At 35.2% G+C, this 23,116-nt stretch overlaps 2 protein-coding genes across 2 annotated transcripts; both read right to left on the reverse strand.

Moving 5' to 3' along the window:
- Positions 1-18,886: 18,886 nt before the first annotated feature.
- On the reverse strand, positions 18,887-20,197 carry LOC133202164 (uncharacterized protein F54H12.2-like). Its single transcript, XM_061337937.1, has one exon. The coding sequence runs from the start codon at positions 20,195-20,197 to the stop codon at positions 18,887-18,889; it is 1,311 nt and encodes a 436-aa protein (XP_061193921.1).
- A 1,188-nt stretch (positions 20,198-21,385) lies between these two features.
- Positions 21,386-22,525, reverse strand: LOC133202165 (uncharacterized). Its single transcript, XM_061337938.1, has one exon. The coding sequence runs from the start codon at positions 22,523-22,525 to the stop codon at positions 21,386-21,388; it is 1,140 nt and encodes a 379-aa protein (XP_061193922.1).
- Between the last annotated feature and the right edge of the window lie 591 nt (positions 22,526-23,116).

The raw sequence follows: 23,116 nt of genomic DNA on the forward strand, positions 1-23,116 counted from the left end.
ATATATATATATATATATATAAAGAACAAAACAAATGAAAACAAAAAAAATCTAGCATTACTACTATGCTACTAACACTATTTATTTACACTTTTGCATTTTGACACATCGCCACAGTATACTAGACTGACCGGGCGTGCCTCACAGTGGACCCGATTTATTTCAAATTAAGTAGTTTTCAACAGCAGAATTTAAAATGTAAAAGTGAAAATAAAAAGGGTTTAGTAGCGTAGTAGTAGTGCTAGATTTTTTGTTTTCATTTGTTTTATTTAAAAATAAAGCTAATATCGATTACATGTATGTTGCCTGTTTCTCTCTATAGAGATTATATTGATTATTCTTTTCTGAATAAAACAAATAATGTTATTACTCATTAAGGTTAGCTTTTAAATTTTTCTTTATCGCAATCAAATTTAATAAAAGTGTTTCTTTTGGGAAATACTTTCTCCTTGATAAAGATAATGCAGCGCAAATGCAGCAATGTTTACAATACAAAAGTAGCATTTGAATTGACATTGAGATGAAAATAAGAAAATTTCTGCAGTTCCAATGATGTACATTTGCAGTACAGTATCAGCCTGTGCTGCCGTGCATTGCAAAATCCCATTATGTCCTACTGTTCACTTAATTTTTACAGTACAGATTCAGCATGTACTGCAATTCAATGACCACAGTTTGTTTTATAAAAAAAATAAGGCTTAAAGATTTCAATAAAGAAAATGAGCTATGAAAATTATATTTTTACAGTAAACTTGTCAAACCAAGAACAACACTTTAATGTTACAATTGATGATGGTAGTCAACTTCACAATGTTCCGCATCACCCTGTGGAAGTTTCAAATGATTTGAAAGTGCAGGATACTGATGATTCAGGGGAGGACAACCATGCCAGTGAAGCAGTGAATGTCGAACAAATGGCAGAGGACAGGGGTAATATTGAAACTAACTTGTCCGAAGGAATCAGTGGTGTTACATTATCAGAGAAAATAAATGGACAGATCGAATGTCATCAGGATGATCCTAAAGACTTTGATACTCGTATACTAGGAATTATACGTGTTACAGAAAATGTTTCTGATGACCCTGACCAAAAAATTACCATGACTGACTTTGCAGGACAGTGTGCCTATTATGCCTCACATCAGATTTTTTTGAGTCCAAGGGCATTCTTTATTCTGGTGCTTAATATGGAAAAGAAGTTTGATGATAAGGTCGGAGAAGACGTTTGTAACCAGGAATGCTCCATTTACAAAGACTGGACACACAGAGGTAAGTAGAAATGCATTTTCTGGAATATACAATATGCTATGAAAAAACGTAATTTTAACCATAATTAATAGACACAGATTTGTGTGAATCTTATGTTTGCATTTTAGGTCACCTGATGTTACTCAGGTAATATTCCTATCCATTTTCGCCCGTGTGGTAACATTTAAACATTTTCAGCTTCTTCTCTGGAAGCACAGAACAAAGTTCAACCAATTCTGGCATATAGCATTTATGTATAAATTTGAGTAAAAATTCAGTCCTCCTGTCCCTTAAGGCCAGAGGGATGGACAAAATCCATCAAAATTAATGCAGTCTTTAACACTCTCCTTCTTTAGCTAGAGTGAAAATGCATTATTTCTTTTTAAAAAATCATCTCTTCTACTCCCGAGTATTCAAAAAATAAACTAAATGCATAGTAATGATTAATTCTAGGAGAATCCTCTCGATCCTCTGCACCTGGGTTTTAAGCAAGTAATTTAAAGCATATTTATGACGTATAAGGGTGTTTCTTCCAAAATTGAGAAATGTGTAGCCCAGGGTTAGGGATTCAGTAGGGGGATGGGGCCTCTATATATGATATAGTGAAAATGAATTTATGCTTAGAAAATTTTCTTTTCTACTCCTGGGTATTAAGCAAACAAGTTAAACGCATAGAAGATGAGCAATGGTGCTAATTGTCGGCGGGAATTGTTAATTTCATGGCCCCTAGGTCAGGGGTTCTGTAGTTTGGTCGGGTTTCTATTCTATTCTATTGATTATTAAGGAAATTGCATTAATTCTTTGAAAATATTCATCTCTACTCCTTGGTTTATGTAAACAAACTAAATGCATGGTATATCTCTTCCAAAATTGTGAATTTAATGGCCCCTGCTAGTATAGGAAAAATGAATCAGTTTAATTTAATAATGTTGTCTGCTCCTGGGATTAAGGAGATAAACAAGTGCATAGTGATGATGGATTATAGGTGCTTCTTCAATTTCTTTAATAACTTGTCGTCAAAGGGCCTGGGGTTTTAGCGCTCCGGGGGAGGGGGGGGGCTCTATTGATTATGTGGTAAAAATGCGTTAATTCTTTGAAAATCTTCAGCATAGTTTTGATGAGCGAGGGCACCTCTTCCAAACTGAAGTTCATAAGCCTGGGTCATAGATTCTGTTGTAAGGATTGGGCTGTTTTGAATCAGTAGGGAAAATGCATTATTTCTTTTTAAATATCCTTTTTCATTGGCATCTCGGAGGCAAACAAAGTAAAGGTTTTAATATTGAAAGGTATTTTACCGGACTTTTGAAAATCTAGGCCATTTTAATTGATCAAGTGTTCTGGTGGTAGCCAGGGCTCTATCAATTTGTATACTACTGACAGAAGGTATTCGCCTTTGCAGTTCACCTTTCAGTTTGATAATTAATCACTTAAGTATAAATAATTTATATTGAAGGTTAATAGAATAAGATAATTATGCAAGCATTGTATAACAAAATGTACTTTCATAGTTTTAATGATAGGTAGATTTGTAAATAATTGATAAATAAAAATGAAGCAAAAATATCTTTCGTCAAAGACAATTTTAGAGGTTTTAATAAGCACTTATTTTTGTTAATAATCTGCATGGTGATAGCAATAACTAGGGACAAGAAGAACTTACTCTATGAGCTATTTCTGAGTACTAGACTAAGTATTTAGTTGATCATTGTATTTCTCTTGATTTTAGGCAACAAAGCTTTATCTTTCAGTTTATTTCATACTTCTAATCCTCTAAATTGTTGTATTATAATCAGTATGATGGTTATGGCCCTTGGGGCTCTTGTTTATGTAAGAAATGACGTAAGCACGGTTTAAAAAAAACACAATAGGTGTCATACGTTGAGGTTCATTTGTGACACTTGTTTCTACTCTAGAAATGTGTCTATCACTGAAGTGAATTTAAAAAAGTCATCTTTTTTTAAAAGTTAAAAGTAGATTTTGTTACACTATAAAGCACAACTGAATTCAAAATAAATCAAATGGAAACATTTCATTTTGTTAGTTTGATATTCATATTCAAAGCAATTAATTAATCAACTTAATGCCTATTTAATTCAGATTATCTAATATTTTGGGTGAAGTCGCTTCATCAATACAGTAGTGAAAAAGCCCCTATTCTGCTAATTGGCACACATGACGAAGAAAAAACAGAAAAGGTATGTCTAATATTTTAGTTTATAACTCACTTTACAAACCATTAAAAGATTTCTAGAACCGTTCATTACTTTATATTGCTGATGTAAATTGCACTTTCAAAATGCCGAGCAGACACAAAACTGACAAAAATTAACTATTTTATTATTCACAAAAACACTAAAAACACATTTTGTAAATGTTAACATTTAAAAGCATTATGTCAAAACACTTGTTAGGTCAATTGTCATAATATACCAGAGGTTGTTAGTTTTATATTCTCTTCACACATTTATCTAAAAAAAACAAATTTAAGTAATGAAAACAGGATAAAAACATGATAGGAGGAAATTTTAGTATAAATGTATTTCTCAGTAAACTATTTTACCTAATTAACCAGATCTAGTTGATATAATATCCTTAGGAGAAAGTCAAGTATTTTGGAGACGTTTGTGAGATTCTAGACACAAAAGACAAGTGCTTGCTGAGCCATCTTCACAAAGACAGGATGTTTGCTGTTGGATTCCTTGAAAATGAGAGCATTGAAAACATCAAATTGTCAATTGTTAATGTTGTTCAAGAACTTGATCACTGGGGTGAAGAGCTTCCACGTTCATGGGCTATATTTGAAAATTTCTTCCAGAAAAATAAATATATAAAGATAATGAATATAAAAACACTACAGCCCTTCAATGCAAAACTGCCAACGGAAATTAAGCTGGAAGAAAAAGAGGATATGGATGTGATGCTGCAGTTTTTCCACGATATTGGGGAAATATTGCACTTTAACCAAACATTACTTGATAATGTTATCATTCTTGATGTTCAGAGGTTTGCAGATGCTTTCAAAAACGTCATAACAGATAAAAACCACGCAGAGAAGGATTTTGTAATGTTTGCAAAGGAATGGAGAGAATTCAATGAAACCGGAGAATTAACCGAATTGCTGTCAGATATTTGGAAAATTAAAAATAAGGGTTATATTGAACACAAAAATGAGATTATGCCATATATGGAGAAACTCGGTCTTTTAGCTTAAATGGGGGGACAAAATCAAAAATGGTACGTACCCTGTATGAATAAGCGCCGTTTTCCTGTGGATTCCTTTTCGTCATACCCTGCCTCATCCATTCGCTGCTACAGGTTTGATGTTCTTCCTGTTGGAATTTTCCATCGCCTTGTAGCAACTTGCATGCAGATTCCTTGGGAGATATTTTCCGACGAAGGCCGAGGATGCATTTACCAGACAGTGGCTGTTTTCATGTTCAAGGATCATAACATTATGCTTGGAATGACTCAAACAGATATTTGTTGTAGAAGGAAATGTTGATGTTTCAACGTGTCACCAGATTAGAGAAAATATTGAGCGTATGTTACACAATCTTTCTAGCACCTTCCAGAAAAATTCTGATTTCCAAATTGCGTTCAAATGCAAACCCACTGGATTTTGTGATAGCAAAAGAAGTGCTGTCATAAACGAATCTAAGTTTACAGCAGACGCTAAATTCCTGTGCTCGTCTTGTCCAGCAGGGAAAAAGAACTATATTTACAGAGAAGATATCACAAAATATTGGGAAAAGGTACCCTAAATTACGATCTATATTTAAAAATTAAAAGGCAAATTTCGAATCAAAAGTTATTGTTTATTATATTCATATTTTCTTTTCTTTTCTATACAATTAGCATATCATTTTATGTTCTGTTATACAACCTACTCCTATCCTTATTCTATTTTGTCTTCAATCAGGTTTCGGAATTAAACTTTCTTGATAAATATAATCGCTATATGATTTTGTTCTTTAAAATTTTAGTTTCCCGTTTCTGCTAAATTGGCTTGATCACAGTTACTAAATGAAGTTTAATTTTGTTTCAGTCAAAGATGAGTGTGTCTAGCACTCCAGTGGCTTCTGGGCTAGACCTCGGGGGACGGTCTAGATTTGCAAAACTTGAAATGACAACAAATGATGTGTTAAATCAGGCATTCCGGGATATTCTAGAATTAGAGGTGCCCTCTTTCCTCATTTATAACAGAGTGAAACCATCATCAATTTATAAGACACTTCGCCAAGATCAAGAAGATATCTTGAAAGAAGCTATCAATTCTGGATATAAAAATTTTGATATATCATTAACATATACATTGATTAGAAACATTTGTTTGAAGGTCCCAAAACCAACAAAAAGAAAATGGGGAGGAAACAGTATGCCTGCAGCAGGAGAGATGACAGTGGGTGATGATATCGAGAGAATTAGCTAGGTTAATCCGAAACAATTTGACTGATCACGTGAGCTCAGCATCCACCCCTCAGACAGAATTCGATGACACCTGGTCAATGATGTCGGATATCTGCCAAAGACTGGAAGCCTTCACTGGAAAGAAGTATTTAGATAAACTTTCTGACATTCAAAAACTGTCGATAAAAGAGGAAGTCAAAGATGACATTATAAAAAAGTTTGAAAACATTCAGAAAATGTTGGGGAAATTCAATTCAGAAGTGGAAGAATTAAAAACAATCTTCAAGCCCTAGATCATTAGTGCTACAAATAAAATGCTTCATTTGTAGAACGTACTGTGGAATACTTTTAATACTGCATAAGTAACTTATAATAACACATGTATCTAGAATTCACAATAAAATCTAATTGTTATACCTTTAAAAATGAGTTTGTATATAAATCCATACTTTAGAGAAGTCTAACATTTTCAATGTTTTACTGAGCGTCCATAACAAATCGATGTTTGACCGCGGAGTGAGATATTGGACCTGTCGATGAGATATTGGACCGCTCACACTCCCTATGGACTAAAGAAGAACCCTTTTAATTTTGGGGTCAGAAGGTCAAAGGTCAGGGTCATAAATTCATAAATTTTGTCTGTTTTAACACTTTCGTTTCCACGCGATATCTCGCGAATTTTTTAAGCTTTTGCAATGAAATTTTACATAACAATTCCCTGTGGCCTAAGGAAGACCTATATTGATTTTGAGGTCAAAAGGTCAAAGTTCAAGGTCGTAAATTCACAAATTCCGTCTGTGTGTAACACTTTCGTTTCCGGGCGATATCTCAAAAAGCTTTTGAGTTTTTGCAAAGAAATTTTATTCCATAACTCCCTATGGCATCTCTCGCCCCTCCCAAAGTGTCCCGCCCCGTTTTTTTTATTTATTGTATATTAAAAGTCGCATGGAACTATTTTAGCACAGGGGCATGTTGAGAGTTATTACGTATAATACAGGTTGTCGGCAGACTTTGTATTCTAATTACATCTATTAGAACTGTTTTGTAAAGGCTAAATTAGACAATATGTATTGTGTAAAATTTTGACAATATCGAACGTGAATATAAACATTATATGTAACGTAATGTTTGCATTTAATCAGACTTAACTCAATATGAGCTAAGTCATATTATGGAAATCAGTAGATCAACTTCTTGTTACATAGTCAAAGAAGCATAACTCTTACAACATTATCATTACTGACTTTTGACACTACCCTTTTGAAATACTTTGCTGTATAATCAAGTGCCTCCGTGGTATAGGGAGGGCCCGGCTTCAAATCCCGGACAATCCAATTTTTTTTTATGTTTTTTTTTTTTTTTTTTTTTTTTTCTTTTTTTGATTTACTAAATGATTCTATTCAACATATGAAACAAAAAGTTATGACGTCTGGCGTGTACAAACTCATTAAATCATTATTACAGTGTGATAAATATTCTGTATACTAAAAAGAATCTTCTGTACACATATTAAAGAATAAGCAATCAAATCTTTATATCCATATAGGCATTTTTTATTTGCTTCAGTATACATGTATACATTTAATAATTCTACAAATCCAGATGGGAGGGGGGGTCGACCTCCACCCCACCCCCAGAACTGCGCATGCTCTTCTTTTCTCCCTAGGCGGGGAACACAAATTCTCTGAATTAGCTTGTTCTTGTACTATTCATTTCTTTCTGGTTTAATTAACCTTTATTCGGTTTAATTGTCCCCCGCTTTCACTGAAAGTGGGGGATATTAATTTGGGTCTCTCTGTCCGTCCGGTCCGTCTGTCGGTCCGTCCGTCTGTATTTCTGTCTGTCTGTAACACTTTCGTTTCCGCACGATATCTCGAGAAGCCTTTTAGCTTTCGCAATGAAATTTTGCATGGCAACTCTCTATGGCTTAAAGAAGAACCCTATTGACTTTGATGTCAAAAGGTCAAAGATCAAGGTCATAAATTCTGTCTGTTTTAACACTTTCGTTTCCACGCGATATCTCGAGAATCCTGTGAGCTTTTGCAATGAAATTTTACATAACAACTCCCTGTGGCCTAAGGAAGACTTCTACATGTATTGATTTTGAGGTCAAAGGGTCAGAGTTCAAGGTCGTAAATTCATACATTCCGTCTGTGTGTAACACTTTCGTTTCCGGGCGATATCTCAAGAAGCTTTTAAGCTTTTGCAATGAAATTTTATACCATAACTCCCTAGGGCCTCTCTCACCCCTCTCAAAGTGTCCTGTCCCGTTTTTTTTAATGTATTGTATTAAAAGTCGCATGGAACTAACGGCCTCAGGCAAACAGTTTAGTTCTTGGGTCCGACAAAATGCATGTTGCCCTCGAACCCAGTCAATAAATGTATAATATACAGCACTTCTTAAGCTCACAGACATAGTTTTTCGCACAAATTAAGGCCACACTATTCTTATAATAAATCTGATTTGCATTCGTTGGTGTTCGACATGCATGTATGTCAAAAGAAAAAAAATTTAAAATAAATGAATAAAAGGTACATGTATAACAAAACATATATTAACTGTGTTCTCAGGCAAACAGTTTGGTTCTTGGGTCCGATAAAACGCATGTTGCCCTCGAACCCAGTTAATGTATGTATAATGCTATGCTTTCATGTAGATTACTTTTAACATTTGATTCGTCGAGAAACATTTGATAATGTTCAAGTTCAAGTTCTTTATTTCTTTGCGTCATACGACACACCAGATTACATATAGTAATAACTAAACGTACATACAATATTATAAAATATAACAATATGAGAGTGAACAAAATCAATAAATAGCAAGTAAACTATGTAGGACGTGCTTTCTAACAGGCAACTGTAATTATAAAACACTAAAAATTTACATTTTTTTCATTCTTCTAATGGAAGCTTGATATCAATATTTTCCAAGGTTACAAAGTTCCTTTATATTTTGTACACTTAGAAGTTGAATTAATTTCCAAACACTGGATTTCTTATAATAATACTTTTTCAATGAATGGCGAAACCACGCTCTTAGGACAAAAATTAATTACGTACTTGTAGTTTGTGTCACAATTATAATGGATAGAATCCTTAAAACAAGGAATGTTTTAAAGACAACAAATTTAGGCTTGAGTAAGTAACAGCCCCCGGAAGCTCGATCCTGTCTCGAGAGAATATAGAAATAAAGCCTTTTATTTATAACTTTAATTAATCTCATTATCGATTTTCAAAGATGAAACCACGATTTATTCTGAATTTGACAGTTTTAGAGTCCCTGTCTTAAATTTGCCAATAAATACTAAATTTCAAGTCAAGTTTCTAATTTTCTCTTCCTTAACTCCAGGTAGAATTTTTTTTTCTTCTCGCTAAAAAAAAAAAAAGAAAAAATCGCAATTCTCAGTATCTCTATAACTGACAGCTAGTTGCTCTTAGATTATCTTTCAATTGCCTGTCAGTGGGTTCAATGGTGCAGAGCGTTTGCAGAGCGTTTGCTGTAGAGTAAAGAGCTGATCTTTACGTCGCGGGTTCCTTATGAATGCCCTAGAATGCTGTAACTATAATACTTTAACTATTATTTAATCGAAATCAAATATATGTCTAAATATTTAACGGAAGAACTGAAATATATGACGAAGGGGAATCGCGAAGTGACATATAAAATGGCAGTTGCATCGGTGACAAATGCGTGTTCTGTCTAACGTCTTCTTGATTTCAAACGTATCAGAAACTTAATTGATATCATTCGAATTTGTTTATTCGTTAGTACATTTATATTAATTAGAATGATTTTTTTTTTTCATGATTGTAGCGGACATGATTTACATAGATAAATTATATATTACTGTAAAGTCTAGTCGTCTGAATATTCGTCTATATCGTCTATGTTTTGTGTAAATGTTGTGTGTAATTATAATATTTCAGGTTTCTATTATTTCTATTATTTACAGTCTATATCCAGTCTTTTGATGATTAACCATTGTCTGCATCTATTCATCTAGAATTGGTGTGTGCGTTTTACTGTTTGTAGCCCCTTAACACTGGGTTTTACTTTATTTACTAAATACTATTATAAGCTTCTAAATCAGTTTAGTTGAGGGATGTAAATTACGTCATAAACATCACCTCGGTTTAGAGGTCAAGGTCGAGGACTGGATGCGTATATGTGTGCTGAGGGGATTGGGGGGGTGCTGAACGATCTTGGAAATAAATAAGAAAGTTAGTTTTCTTTTCGTTTGGACCACCCCTCCCTGTTTTGGTTTGGCAAAAATTTATCAGTGGAGACAAAACTAAAAAAAAGCGATTGTCATCCTAGAATATATTCTGTCATGTGAAGACATGATCTGACTTCACAATTTCTGAAAGCCCCCCACCCCCCTTTCTAGAATCAAATGGCTGTCCTCTGAAAAAATAATATCTGCCTTCTATACGTTTCCCAATGTCCTTAAAATTATAGGCAAAAAAGCTCATATGAATATGAATTTCAAACAACTTGTATTTGGGAATTGAAATTATTTGTCTTTTGATTCATACATTCACACTTTAGGTTTGAAAACAGCTCAGGTGGATTGAAAATGAACTTCAAACTAGAATTTCAATCCAATGTTTTCTCGGACGTCCGTGTCCAATTATACCCGCCCATTTCATTGTCTGTCATTAATTGTTTTAACTGTAACAGATGGAAATGACGTAAGCTAGCTGCATATTTCCAATTTTGCCAATTAATGTTCCGCGGTCTTACATGCTAAAAATGTTAATTTTACATGTAATTGGAATTGACAATTTTACATTTACCCTTAAAACTGCTTAGTACTGCAAGTTGTTACTTTCTTGCACTCATTGGAAATGTGTGAGGTATTTACAAGCTTCATTTCACCATAATTATTTTAACCCAGCACCATTAGATTACATTTTTATGATACATAATATTGCATACATGTATTACGCATAATTGCATATAGAATTAGGCCATTCCAAGGTATTGCTCTGTTTCTCCCAAAAAATCATAAACCCTCTCGGCTTTCTGCCAGGAAGAAAAGCACAAATCAACCCCAAAAAAAGATGACACATTAAGTTTGTAACCCCGGATATGAAGCCCCAGTGTAAGCTGCCATTGATAAACTGGTGGTCTGGCAAATGACACGATTTCTAAATATAGAGATGTAAACAAAACTGCTCAGTGACAAAGAATGGGCGATCTGTCAAACAGGCCATCTTAAAAAAAGAAAAACTACACATAAATCATAGAGAGTCACAAAGACAATATCGCTTGGGTAGTGGTGGGTCTTCAAAATACATGCAGTTATCTAATCATGGTCAGCGCGTGTGTATCAGAATGCACTAAACATGGCATCGATTAGAACGGCCAAGTCGTGGATCAAAGTATTTACAGAAAAACAAAGTGGCGGGTCTTCGAATAACATGCAGTTATCTAGGCTGTTACGTAAATGATGGCCAGTGCGTGTGTATCAAAGTACACTTTACATGGCATCGATTAGATCAGCCAAGGCGTGGATGTAAGAATTTACAGAAAAACAAAATCAAAGTAAATACTCGCATGAAAAGTTTAAATACGACTGATGTGAATTGATGTCGAAAATTTTACCTTTATGTGTATCTTAGTCATTCAATAACCTGATGCCATTTTTAAATTTTTTTTTTTAAAACAAATAGTTAATGTTTACGCATGTCTGCACTATTTTTTGTTTTTTCTTCTATAAAAAATAAATGTCAGAAATACAATATTGTTACCTTTGTATAAAAGACGCAATTTCTTTACCCGACTCGTATTTTGAGAATTTATAATTATAGCATCTGCAATCATTTTCTTTGTGTAATTTTAAATTGCATTATTGGTTAGTGGCAAAAAGCTATCAAATGACTTCTCTTATTCTTGAAATATTATTATATAAAATGATTGTTTCCTTGAACAGCCTAAATATCAGGGTCGGTAAATTGGTACTCTTTCAGATAATTTGTAAATGCCTAATTTTAGCTTATACCGTGTAAATTTTATTACTGACCTATATTTAAATGCATGTGAGGGTTATTTCTTTGGATAAACCATATATTTAAAAGTGGAAAATGTAAACCTATAGGGTTTAGCACAGACATATTATTTGAACATTTTAAACTTAGGCAATATTAATATCATAATCATATTTAGTTATTAGTAGTGAAAGTAAAAGGAAATAAAAGTTTATTAAATCAGAATGTATATTATTAGTACCTCAAATTCAGTGACTTTATGATTGGAAAAAGGACTTTAATTTTATGAACTATTATTATCTTGTTAAAACAAATTGGATTTTGTTGTTGTTCCAATGTACTATAATTTGGTAAATCATTTTGTACTGAAATTAATCCGAATAGACCAATCAAGCCCATCGATAGTAAGTAATAAAATTTGAACGGAAATGCAATGGTATTATTAAGATTTTTGACCAAGAGTAATAAAATTGGGAACTTTGAAGTAAATAAGTAAAAGAGCTTAGGGCTAGAACTCCTGGGGCTCGTTTCTCAAAAAGTCGTAGATTTGGGCCTAAGTTAGTCCGACTAAGTAAGTTATGCCAAAATTTAGACGGGCCTAAATCGCGTTTCAGAAAGCGGCGTAAGACTGGGCCTTAGCACTGGTTCTCTGCCCTTGATTCCAGTCGCTGCCGCTAGGAATTACAAGTTGGTTTTTCAGGGCGCTTGCGCCCGTTAACCAATGTCAGGGTACCAGTCTAGACTGGGCCTAAGTCTTAGACCGATCTCTCACCAGAGGGCGTATTACGCTTCGCTACAACACCTCTGTTAACGCCTAAATGCCAAGATTCTTGGCAAAACTTACCCTGACCTATTGCATAACAAATTATAAATTTCTAAGTTATATATTTTAGCTTTAAAATTTAAAGAAAAATTTATGCATGAAAATTAAAAAGAGATATGTCGGTATCACCGTATCTTACGAGGGATTATTTCTCGGCGGGATATTGCATCACTCATGTAGACAGATATGGAGAACGTGAAGAATTTAAAACGCATTGTCGACAAATATCAACATGGTTTATTTTTTAAAGACGAACAACTTGCAGCATTGACACATATACAGAAAAGTGAAGGTAATACGCTTGTTAATCTTCCTGTGATAAAGGCCACGCATCTCCGCCTTCCGTACTACTTATTAGACGTTGACAGAGGTATAAGTGGAGCGTAGCGGGAACGATAACTCTGGGTAGAGATTGAGTCTTAGACCTCTCCATTAAGTACTAAGCATGCGCAGATCGTATTTTATTTGGTTTAGAGACTACAATTACATGTGGTGGATCAAATTATTATCAAACTTAAACCTAAATACAGAAGTAAAGCACTGAAAGCATGAGCGCGCGTGCATGTTTTCTCTCTTCACAATCTTTCAAACAGATATATTACGCAAGCCCACCTGTATTTTCAAGGTCAAAGCATTAAAATTAAATAACTATTATTGTATGCTCAAATAAAAAAAATCTATATAGGTACAAATTACATTAGAAAAACATTAACGTGTACACGATTGTAATATTTTGATATACAATCGTACATTAAAACCCAAACGATGTACATAGTGTAAGCATGATTTTATAAAGTACTTGCGAACAATTCGAATAGATTAAGCATTTTGTATTTTAAGTAATTTTCCTTTGAATATAAGTCATATTGTTTTTCACTTATGTTAAATACATTAAAACAAATACACATTAAGTAGTAGCAAAGGGCTGGAACAGGCTCGTAGCAACAGTTTAAAAGGTGGAGGGGGCAATCCCCCCCCCCAAATCTGACAAGCCAAAAAAAAAAAAAAAACAAAAAAAAACAAAAAAAAAACTACCAGACAGTAAGGGGCAACTTACCAAATTAATGTAACCAAAAAAAAAAAAACAAAACAAAACTTTGTCCAAGTCAAAAACCTAATTATTATAACTGTCCAAGACTGAAGTCATGGAATTGGACAGTGCTCGACCTTACAGCGACAAAAAGTATGTTGGGGGAGGGGGCAACATCTGAAGGAAAATTTACTATAGCAGAAAAAGTGGAGGGCCGGGCCCCCCCTGGCCTCTCCGCGTTCTACGGGCCTCTGGAAAATTTAACAATTATGAAATCATACACTAGTATTATTATAATATGGATAAGAGTTTTGAAAAATTATCAGTTGTATTGAATTTATAATGTCATATGTAACAGAATAATCATTTCTTACTGAATTAGACTTACATGTATTGGCATTCAATTAATACATGTATCATAATATTACACTTTTGGACATACAGTATTACATTGATATCGATATGATAATTTACAGTCCATGTAGAAATACGCATATACAGCATATCCAGTAGCACACGCATTCTTATTAAAGGTTTGCAAAAGCTTAATTAGTTTTAAAACAATTTCTTGTAAACTATATGACAGGCAAGCAATCTAGTATTTTTATGAAATTCTAAAACATTTCCATTTAATATATTCCAGTCGAGATCAGATTTATTTAGATCGGACAAATTACATTTTTCAACATCACCATCTTTTCCTTAAATATTGCAATTCCGTTTAATTTTTAATAATTTAATTCTGGCTGTAACGCTGTATTTGATTGGATAAAAAATTTACTTTGATCGTATAAAATGGGTTGCCTACGTCACAATGACGTTCATCAAAAACGTATCGATCCGCCTGGCGTTGCATTCAAATTTTGTACAAATTGAAGTAATTTTTAAGGACAATCATCTTTTTTTTAACACCAAATGAATGAAAATTAAATTATAAGGAATGAAATTAATAGCTACCCAGTTTATACGGTATAAAGTGGGTTGGAACAGTTTACGCTTTTTTATAAACCGCTTCGCGGTTTATAAAGCGTAAACTGCCCCAATCCAGTTTATACCGTAAAAAATGGGTAGCTATTAAATTCATTCCTTAATTAAGAATATGGTCATGTAATATTAATTTCTTTTATGGATGCAGAATGTTTTTTAAAGATTTTATCTAGATTTAAAGACATTAACAAGTCATGATTTTCATATTCATAAATATTTTTAAATAAGCAAAATTTCTTCTTCTTGATATGTTTTATGAGTATACATGTAATGCATTAATGACAGCAAATTCGAAACTATTTCTCATTTACAACAAAAAAATTTTAACACTTTATTGACCACTTTCCTTTCAGATGTAATATAAAGTGTTTATCTGTTCACAAATCGATCAAAAAAGCACATTCAAACAAAATTCGTCTTAGAAAAGTACGATAGATTGTAAATGAATTAGAAACATGTACCTATTTAAAAAAAATGATAGACACATCTTACGCCATATGACAGTTACTCCTTTGAAATAGGGAAAAAAACAGTATTATACAAACGATATTTTAATTACTGGAACATTTTACTTTTTTCTTTTTATGATATTTATATTTAATTAAAGGGGAAATTAAAGTAAAAGATGCATCGCCTTAATTAATTGATGGTATAATTATCGAATATTTTTCATCATTGAAAATATATTAAATGTATATTGTTTGAGGAGTTTTATTAAAACATTATAGGTTTCAAAACAAAAAAAAAAATATCAAGGACCCAGCAGCGTTTTTAAAAAGTATGCGGGGGAGCGGAAAGGGGGGTGGGGGTAGGTAATTGAGTAACCAAAATATTAAGCAAACTTTGACAGTACAAGAAAAGAAATACTGAAAGTGCAGGACAACCTAAATTACAACTCAATTTTAAACAGAAAACACTATTACTGCAAAAAGCGGTAGGGTTGCAGTCCATCCCCCATACTACGCGTGCCTGTTTTTTTTTTTTTTAACTCTGGCAGTTCTTAATTTCTTACCTAGTTTCACAATTTAAAATTCATAGTTACAAATTTCTAGTTCATCCCACCTTTTACGGAAAAAAGTCTGCATCCTCTCTGGTTTTTACTACCTTTCTATTTGCTAGCGCTCTCGAGCGCTAGCAACTACGTTAGTCTATATTTCTGGAATACGCATGCTCGACTTCACGGTCGAGCATTCTGGGAAAACTACTGTAGATAGACTGTGCGATAACAATTTCGTTTTGTCATACAAATATAGATATGATCAGAATTTACACTAGCCTTTCCTGTCTGATATGTGCGAGTAGTATAAAGGGGTTTTTTTCGTACCTGGTTTATACGCCCTGTTTTGGCGATACGCCCTGTTTTCGCTATACGCCTGGTTCTATAAAAGGATATGAGGAATATTGGTTTTCCGATAAACGAAACAGCGGGCAGTCTTTTATGACCCTGGTTTTGCTATACGCCCTGTTTTCACGATACGCCTTATTTTTAACAAGGATGTATAAGGAAACTTAATGTTGAATATTAGTTTTCTAATAAAGAAAACAGCATGCAGTCTTTCGGGACCCTGGTTGTGCTATACGCCCTGTTTTCACTATGAGATGGTGTTTTCGGAATCTTATACATTTTTTTCCTCACTATACTAGAGCAATTCTTAACACCTTGTTTACAATAGAAACTTGTAGTATAATTAAACTGAATAGAATGAAATACACAGTTGAACCAGGATTAAACGAAGCACTTAATTTCAGTAAAAATTTCTAAACGTTCAAAGATATACATTTGATTTTAGAATGATTTCATAAAGGAAAACAGCAGAATGTGATTATTAAAAGTATCTACATACTTCGTAATAAAAATGATGTTCACAATCAATTATTACCCATTGCTACAGAAAATTTCAAACCGTTAGGTGAAATGCAGTTAACCCTCCAAAGAGAAAGTAACTGTCACCGATTTTGATCAGAACTCGTAAGAAATTGTAGGAAAGTACAATGCAATGCAAGAGAAGAAGATTTGACATCTCATAGGTAAAGTCAGTTAATTAAATCTGAGTAGACAAGCAACGACCATAAGAAGGTGAGAAAAAGTTATTGTTCCGAATATCTTTTCAACTAGACATTACATTAACAACTCTTTTATTATGGAATCTCTTTCCCTTTGAGAAATCGTGGAATGAATCAATAATCGTGAATACCGTTATATAACAAAAGTATTTTATATCAAAAGATAAGAAAATGTACTTGACCCCCTATGGGTTAAAACAGGTAATTAAATGTGGTCTTCAACGGAAGGTGAGAAAAAAGTTATTTTTACGAGTAACGGTCCCAAGTATGCGTTATATTAACGACTTGTAAGACATAAAAGACTTTTTCTATTATTATGGAATTTCTTCTTTTAGAATATTGTGGGAAATCGGAAAACTAATCAATAAGGGCGAATCTGAATAAAAGAAACAGATGCAAACCAACACAAATATTACTGATCATGTATCGTATGTTTACCGAAGTTCTTCCTTTGCGAGATCTAGCTAGTTTCTCACTGGAGTTAAGTTTGTTTGACAGAGAGAAGCAGATTTACGAAGATGTATATTATTACATCAAAAAATCTAGACAAAGTGAAAGACCACAATTGCTATCGAGAATCGCGCGTAATTTAATGATTACACAAGAGGCCATCAATTGCAGAGTCTGGATAGACCGAGGACAAACAGTCGAGGACCTGGATTTGCCGTGGCACGAGACCTCTACATGCCATATGGGATGTAATATCATTGAATGCTTTCGAGAAATATTCTCAGAATATTTCGACGAGGAACGATTTTTCACTCCGGAACATTTCTTTAAAAGAATGGACATAGCTGTTAGAAAAATGCGCCGACGTCACCGCCAGGAATTAAGCTGGACTGTGATTGGATATAGATGACATCATATAGTTGAACAACTTTTGACCGATGACATCACAGCCTGGATATTATTTAAAACCTTCACACTAGTCATTTTCAGTACGACTTTAATCATGTTCCTGAGTGAGCGAATCACTTTCACGACTGGCATCTACCGGAAAGAGAAGAGAATAAGACTGAACAATGTGGACCAACCGGAAAAGAAAATATCCTTCTCCGCCTCCGAGTGGTTGCTGCTGATAAACATTATCAGTGAAATTCACGCGCATGTAAAGAAACTGAGAGAAAACTCTTCAACGCCGTCTAAGACTTGGGACTTACAGTGAAACGAGGAGGGAAACAAGCGAGTAACGGCGAAGAGATTCCCCGATAGCAACGTTATCATCGTGGACTTTAGAGTGTTTAATTTCCACGTAGATCCAGCCCTTCCTACTAAATTTGGCATCGCACTCAACGAAAATGAATGGGGAAAATTCCAAGAGACATATCAAGAAGTCGAGCAGATGGATCAGTGCATGAAATCCATCATCACGAAAATTCTGAGGAAGATGGTTTCGTGTAAATCTAAGGAACGTTGCCACGGATGCCTGACGGATCATCCCAGCCAGAAACAGCACATGGAAATGGGCTGCCTATCTTCGTGGGAGGAAAAGAGGGACATGTACCTTCAAGATTGTATGAACAATATTCCGGAAGATGTCATTGTGAGGGAGTTCGAGGAAATCAATGGGGATGAATCGGACGGGGAGAAATACCTGCGCGATGCTAGGGAGGACCAGGCCTTTCAATCTGAACTGTCTAAATTATCTGAGTGATTTTTTTTTTCTGTTGGACTATACTTTTTACTGTGTATATAACAGTGACGTTTTATGTAAAGAGACTCTGAGAATTATTGTACTATGTATATTTTTTCCTCATCATTAAATAAAATCTGTCACTCAATATATTTTTTTTCTTATCATTAAATAAAATCTGTCACACAGGTGTTATCAGTTTATTGTACTATATAGAAGGAGAGATAAAGCTCAAAGATTGTATAATGTATAAAGAATGCGGTACACAAAAACATCGTTTTGGATCAAGTCATTACAAAAGAGTCGTTGAAATACAGATAGATTACAGATTCTACTCATTACTAGCATGAATAATATACAATACAGTCCACACGTTTGACTAGCTACGTCTTGCATTATAAGCGTATTATATGTGTATTATATGTACATGAAAATGAATTGCGAGCAGCAAAGGAGTGTATCTGAGACGGCAAACTTCTCAGGTCCCTACCATAACTATCAAATACGTAACAGTGTTGAGAAGAACTAAAATAGAGTGCTATCCAGTGTTCTCCGGCTGTAGTAGAAAATGTAGTGTTAACGATATAAGCACGGGGATAATGGTCAACATTCAAAGGTAAATTATCCGGAGAAAATACACCCTCAAACTGGGAAGCTAAAACTAAATCTAAACGACATAGGTCAGAAATGAGGTATCCGTTCATGATATAAAGTTAAGAATTACATTTCTAGTATTGTCTATCTCAAATAAAGAGGGGAATTCAGCATACAGGATACAGGAAACGGTTTCTGTCAGTGCCTGCTCGAAGGCTAGTTCTAGTCGAACGCTTGCTTGATTCATTAAAGAAAGGGTATCTGTGTTTCCAAACTGGGGTTGTAACGAAAAGCCGTAAAGGCAGTAGCCATACTTCCAATCGTCTCGATCAATATTGTTTCCGGAATCGATTTGGGATTTGTCGACAATATCAAATAAACTGTGGTAAGCTGAGATGTAACAGTTTTCTTCTATTTTATAAGGCTGCCCGGGAACACTCACATTATTGACAAATACGCCGACATGACGAGCGCCAAAGGTTTGAAAATTAAAAGGGTTTTTCACATAACTCCCTGTCTGGGCCTCCGTAGAGACCAGTCCGAGAACGATTTTACTGGGACAGCGGGTCAAATAAATGTTATCCCAGATGAATCGGGTTTGTCCTGCAGCAATAGAGGCCACTTTTACGTCTGTGTTAATCAAGGGATATTTAGCTGTAGTCGTTTCTAAAGCCTTTGTGTGCCCCACTATGATACCTGGCGACACCTGTACTCTGCAAACCCGGAATATGACGTCATCAAAGACAATTTTGAACTGCGGATCCGCCTCGGCGGACATGAGACAGAACGACGAGTTTTGTCTATACAATTTGATGTTAACGTCTACTCCGTTTAACACAAAACAATCGAGTCGACACACATCTTCTAAAATGGGCCCTTCTAAATCAAAAGACGAACTTTCTTTACAGAAAACGGTGCGCGAGTACAACCCGGAATTAGCACCGTTAGGGTCCGCGACATCCATATAACCAGCATCATCCTTGAAAAACAAGCTACATTGAAGCTGGGATTGTTTTGCCTCTTCTCCGTAATTTAACAAATTCTGTAGGTAAGCTTTATAAGCATAGGCCGCCCCGCCACTACTCGGGAACTGTTTCCCGTTTAACGAAATGTCCACCTGATTAAAGAAACTGTGCAAAGAATTATTCACAGGACCGACTTTCTCGTCCGCCTCAAGAGCTGAACCATTCGCTTTGAGGATTCGCGCTTTAACATATAACAAACTTTTTTTAAAGTCCAGATAATCTCCTGTCCCGGGTACGCTGAATTCTACGGGTCCGTTTTCGCTTATCTGAGAAACGGGTCTATAATCTACGTAATAGTTACGAGTCACAGCTGTCTGCGTCACTGGTAAATTAAACAACAGTAGTTCCCTGGGCAATCCCTCCTGAATGTCTTCGTATGCGTGACTCGTCATTTTGGATCTTAACTGTGAGAAGTCTTCTCTGCCCTTTTATGCGCAGAGAAATCGCGTCTCGATGCCAGCACTAAGCTCTGATCGATGTAAGGCCAAATTCTTTTCAGGTACTGCCATTGAATGGGGTTTAATTGTATTCCTTTAATCGTTGGTTTATTATTCAAAAAACGTCTAAAATCAATTAGAACGGAGCCCTGATAAACGCAGACGCTAACATGCACCGCCTCAGTCAAAGGAAACGATTTTAAAAAATCGCAGAGAGTCGCGTTAAAAGCTCTGGTATCGTTAACGGTCAGGGGAGAGGCCTGTGTGTTATTCCAAATGTCTATCGTCATTCCAAATACAATGAAAAACGGCATCAGCAGTAACAAGACTCCGGTGACTTTGACGGCTCTCAGAGGTCTTGCGTATTGTTTCTTTCTAATCATGAGATCCGACGCGACATTTCTTTCGGGTTCCATCTTAATAATCAAAATTATCGGAATGTTTAGCTTTTTTACACGTCCTTTTCCTCTTTTTAGGCTTTACGCGACGCAATTCTGACTTGGCTTGTTGTAAATCTCGTTGTGTGGGCGAGACGAGGGTGATTTCTGGTGAGGGACTTTTCCCCCCACCTCGCAAGTTGCGACCGGAATCAATGGGTACTATGGCAGTGGTATTAATGCTGCCGTTTCCCAAGTTCCCCCCACTCTGTCGTAACGAATTATGTGAAATAGGCGTAGCGGCCGTACTAACAAAAAAATCTGTCCATTTCTTCGTGTCTGCCACATACACTTTCGAAGAGCGCATGCTTAAATGAAAGGGTATTTTTTAAAATGAAGCACAAAAGTCACCTTTGGTTTTGTTAGTACTGGGCTCTCCAGATATACTCTGATGGAATGAAAATCGGTCACGACGATAGGAATATACATGATGCGCTGGAACGCGACGTCATTTTGTCCACTCTGTAACCTCATTCTCTTTAATAAAGGTTTCTTCTCACCCCCTACCAGTGTATCTGAACAGATATCCGACAGTATTAATATTTCACATTCCCGTTCTACTTCAATACTCATTTCGCAAAGCCCCACGTACCACCGACCCCTTAACCTAGTGTTCGGCGTGTGAACGCGGAAATCATTAGGCGTATTATTTGGATAATAATTTAAAAAGTCTGTCTCTGAAATGACCATGTAATAATCCATTTCTTTAAACCAGCTCTTGTACTTCGCTCTCTGGCATCCAACTATTAAAACTTCGAGGGAAATTCAACCACTTAATAAGAACATAAGTCTGATTATTTCGACGTCTTTTACGCAATATTTTTTCCACTTCCCACAATGTGTCTTCCAGTTTTTCTATTTTCTGTAGTTCTTGTTCATAAAAACTACCCGTCAGATCTTCGTTTCTTAAATCCTGTAGCTTGTACATTGGGATATTTTGTTTCAAAAATCGGGATTTTATCTTAAACACTTCACCAGTAAATTTCTCCATGAATTTGCGTTCAAACACATGTTTCAAATGCGATATGCGCACAGTATCACCCACCTTAAATCGAAAAGACGATCGCAATTTCTTGGCCAGTTTTGATACTTTCTTTATTTTCCGCTTGACAGGAGATTTAAAATATTGCAAAATAATTTGATCGACTTCATTAGTCTCATTAATTTCACTCGGTGCTTTATAACCCAGCGATCTATGAGGGGTGTGGTTGTAATTCGTTACCAATGTCTGTAGTTTATCAATATATCTAAACGAACGCGTCTTTTTCATATATCTGTGCATTAAACTGCGCAGTGTTCTGATTACGCGTTCCACAAAGTTGCTCTTCGATTCTCCTTGAGTAGTAAAGTGTGTAACCTCGACTGATTTTAAATAATTTTGAACGAGATGTGCCGTGAATTCCTTTCCGGCATCTGTTCTTATTTTGCGAGGAAAACCCAAGTTTTGAAAACAATTTTTGAGACCTTTTAATACATTGGAGCTCGTTTTATTTTTCAGTGCGCATAGCCACACGTAACGAGTAAACACGTCGATCACAACCAATAAATACTTGATTCCATCGTTTTCTTTGGAGTGAAATCCGACATCCATTAAGTCGGCGTCATACTGATCTTTTATTCCACCCGTGAAAACCCGTGGTCTCTTAAAACGACGACGTACGGTTCTGTTTATTGAATAGACATCTTGATTTTGTAACCATTGCTTAATTCTGGGTAGCCCGATCTTATACTTATTTTCTTTTTTCACTTGTCGCCATAACTGAAGCGGACTTCTGAATGCTCCCGGTTTTTCGGGGTTGAAATACAATGAAGTTAAATAGTCTCGTAGTTCCCCGGATAAAACCATTTTTAACTAGTTTCCAAAAAATTACAACACAGTAACACCGTTTCTTTTAGATCGCATATCACAGCCCACATCTCAGGCGATAAGGAAAGATCTCGCTTCCCTTTCCTGATTTTAACGTAATACCGATTTTTTCTCCTAGACACAGTTACAAAATGAGACGTGTCAATATGACATCTGATTTTTCGTTTTCCTTTCCAGTTGACATCCACATTTTCTCTTATACCCCACATTGAGTCGTGATTCATCTTTGTGTCTGTATATAAGTCAAATGTTGAGATTAAAAAAGAAATAAATGAATGAAACCATGAACCCCAGTGATTTTGCTTTGAAGGTGCCTTTCTCTTTGTTTGTGAGTGGTCCCAGTCAGAGTGGCAAAACTCGATTTACGCAACGAATCTTAGATAATCTTGACAAAGGGATTCTATCAAAACCGCTTAAAAAGATTGTGTATGCGTATTCAAAATGGCAACCGGCTTTTCAAGAAATACGGGACCACAATTCATCTGTTATATTTTACGAGGGTTTACCCTCAAAACAAGACCTGGAGGAATTTGCGCAGAGCGGGGAATTCTTACTCGTTTTGGATGATCT

Source organism: Saccostrea echinata, unplaced genomic scaffold (genome assembly GCF_033153115.1).
Source record: "Saccostrea echinata isolate AGI-Se365-2 ecotype Australia unplaced genomic scaffold, CSIRO_AGI_Sech_v1 ptg000046l, whole genome shotgun sequence".
NCBI classification, from domain to species: domain Eukaryota; kingdom Metazoa; phylum Mollusca; class Bivalvia; order Ostreida; family Ostreidae; genus Saccostrea; species Saccostrea echinata.

Bases quoted from the DNA above. Each gene is read 5' to 3' on its own strand.
- LOC133202164 (XM_061337937.1), bottom strand. From the start codon at position 20,197: ATGACGAGTCACGCATACGAAGACATTCAGGAGGGATTGCCCAGGGAA.
- LOC133202165 (XM_061337938.1), bottom strand. From the start codon at position 22,525: ATGGTTTTATCCGGGGAACTACGAGACTATTTAACTTCATTGTATTTC.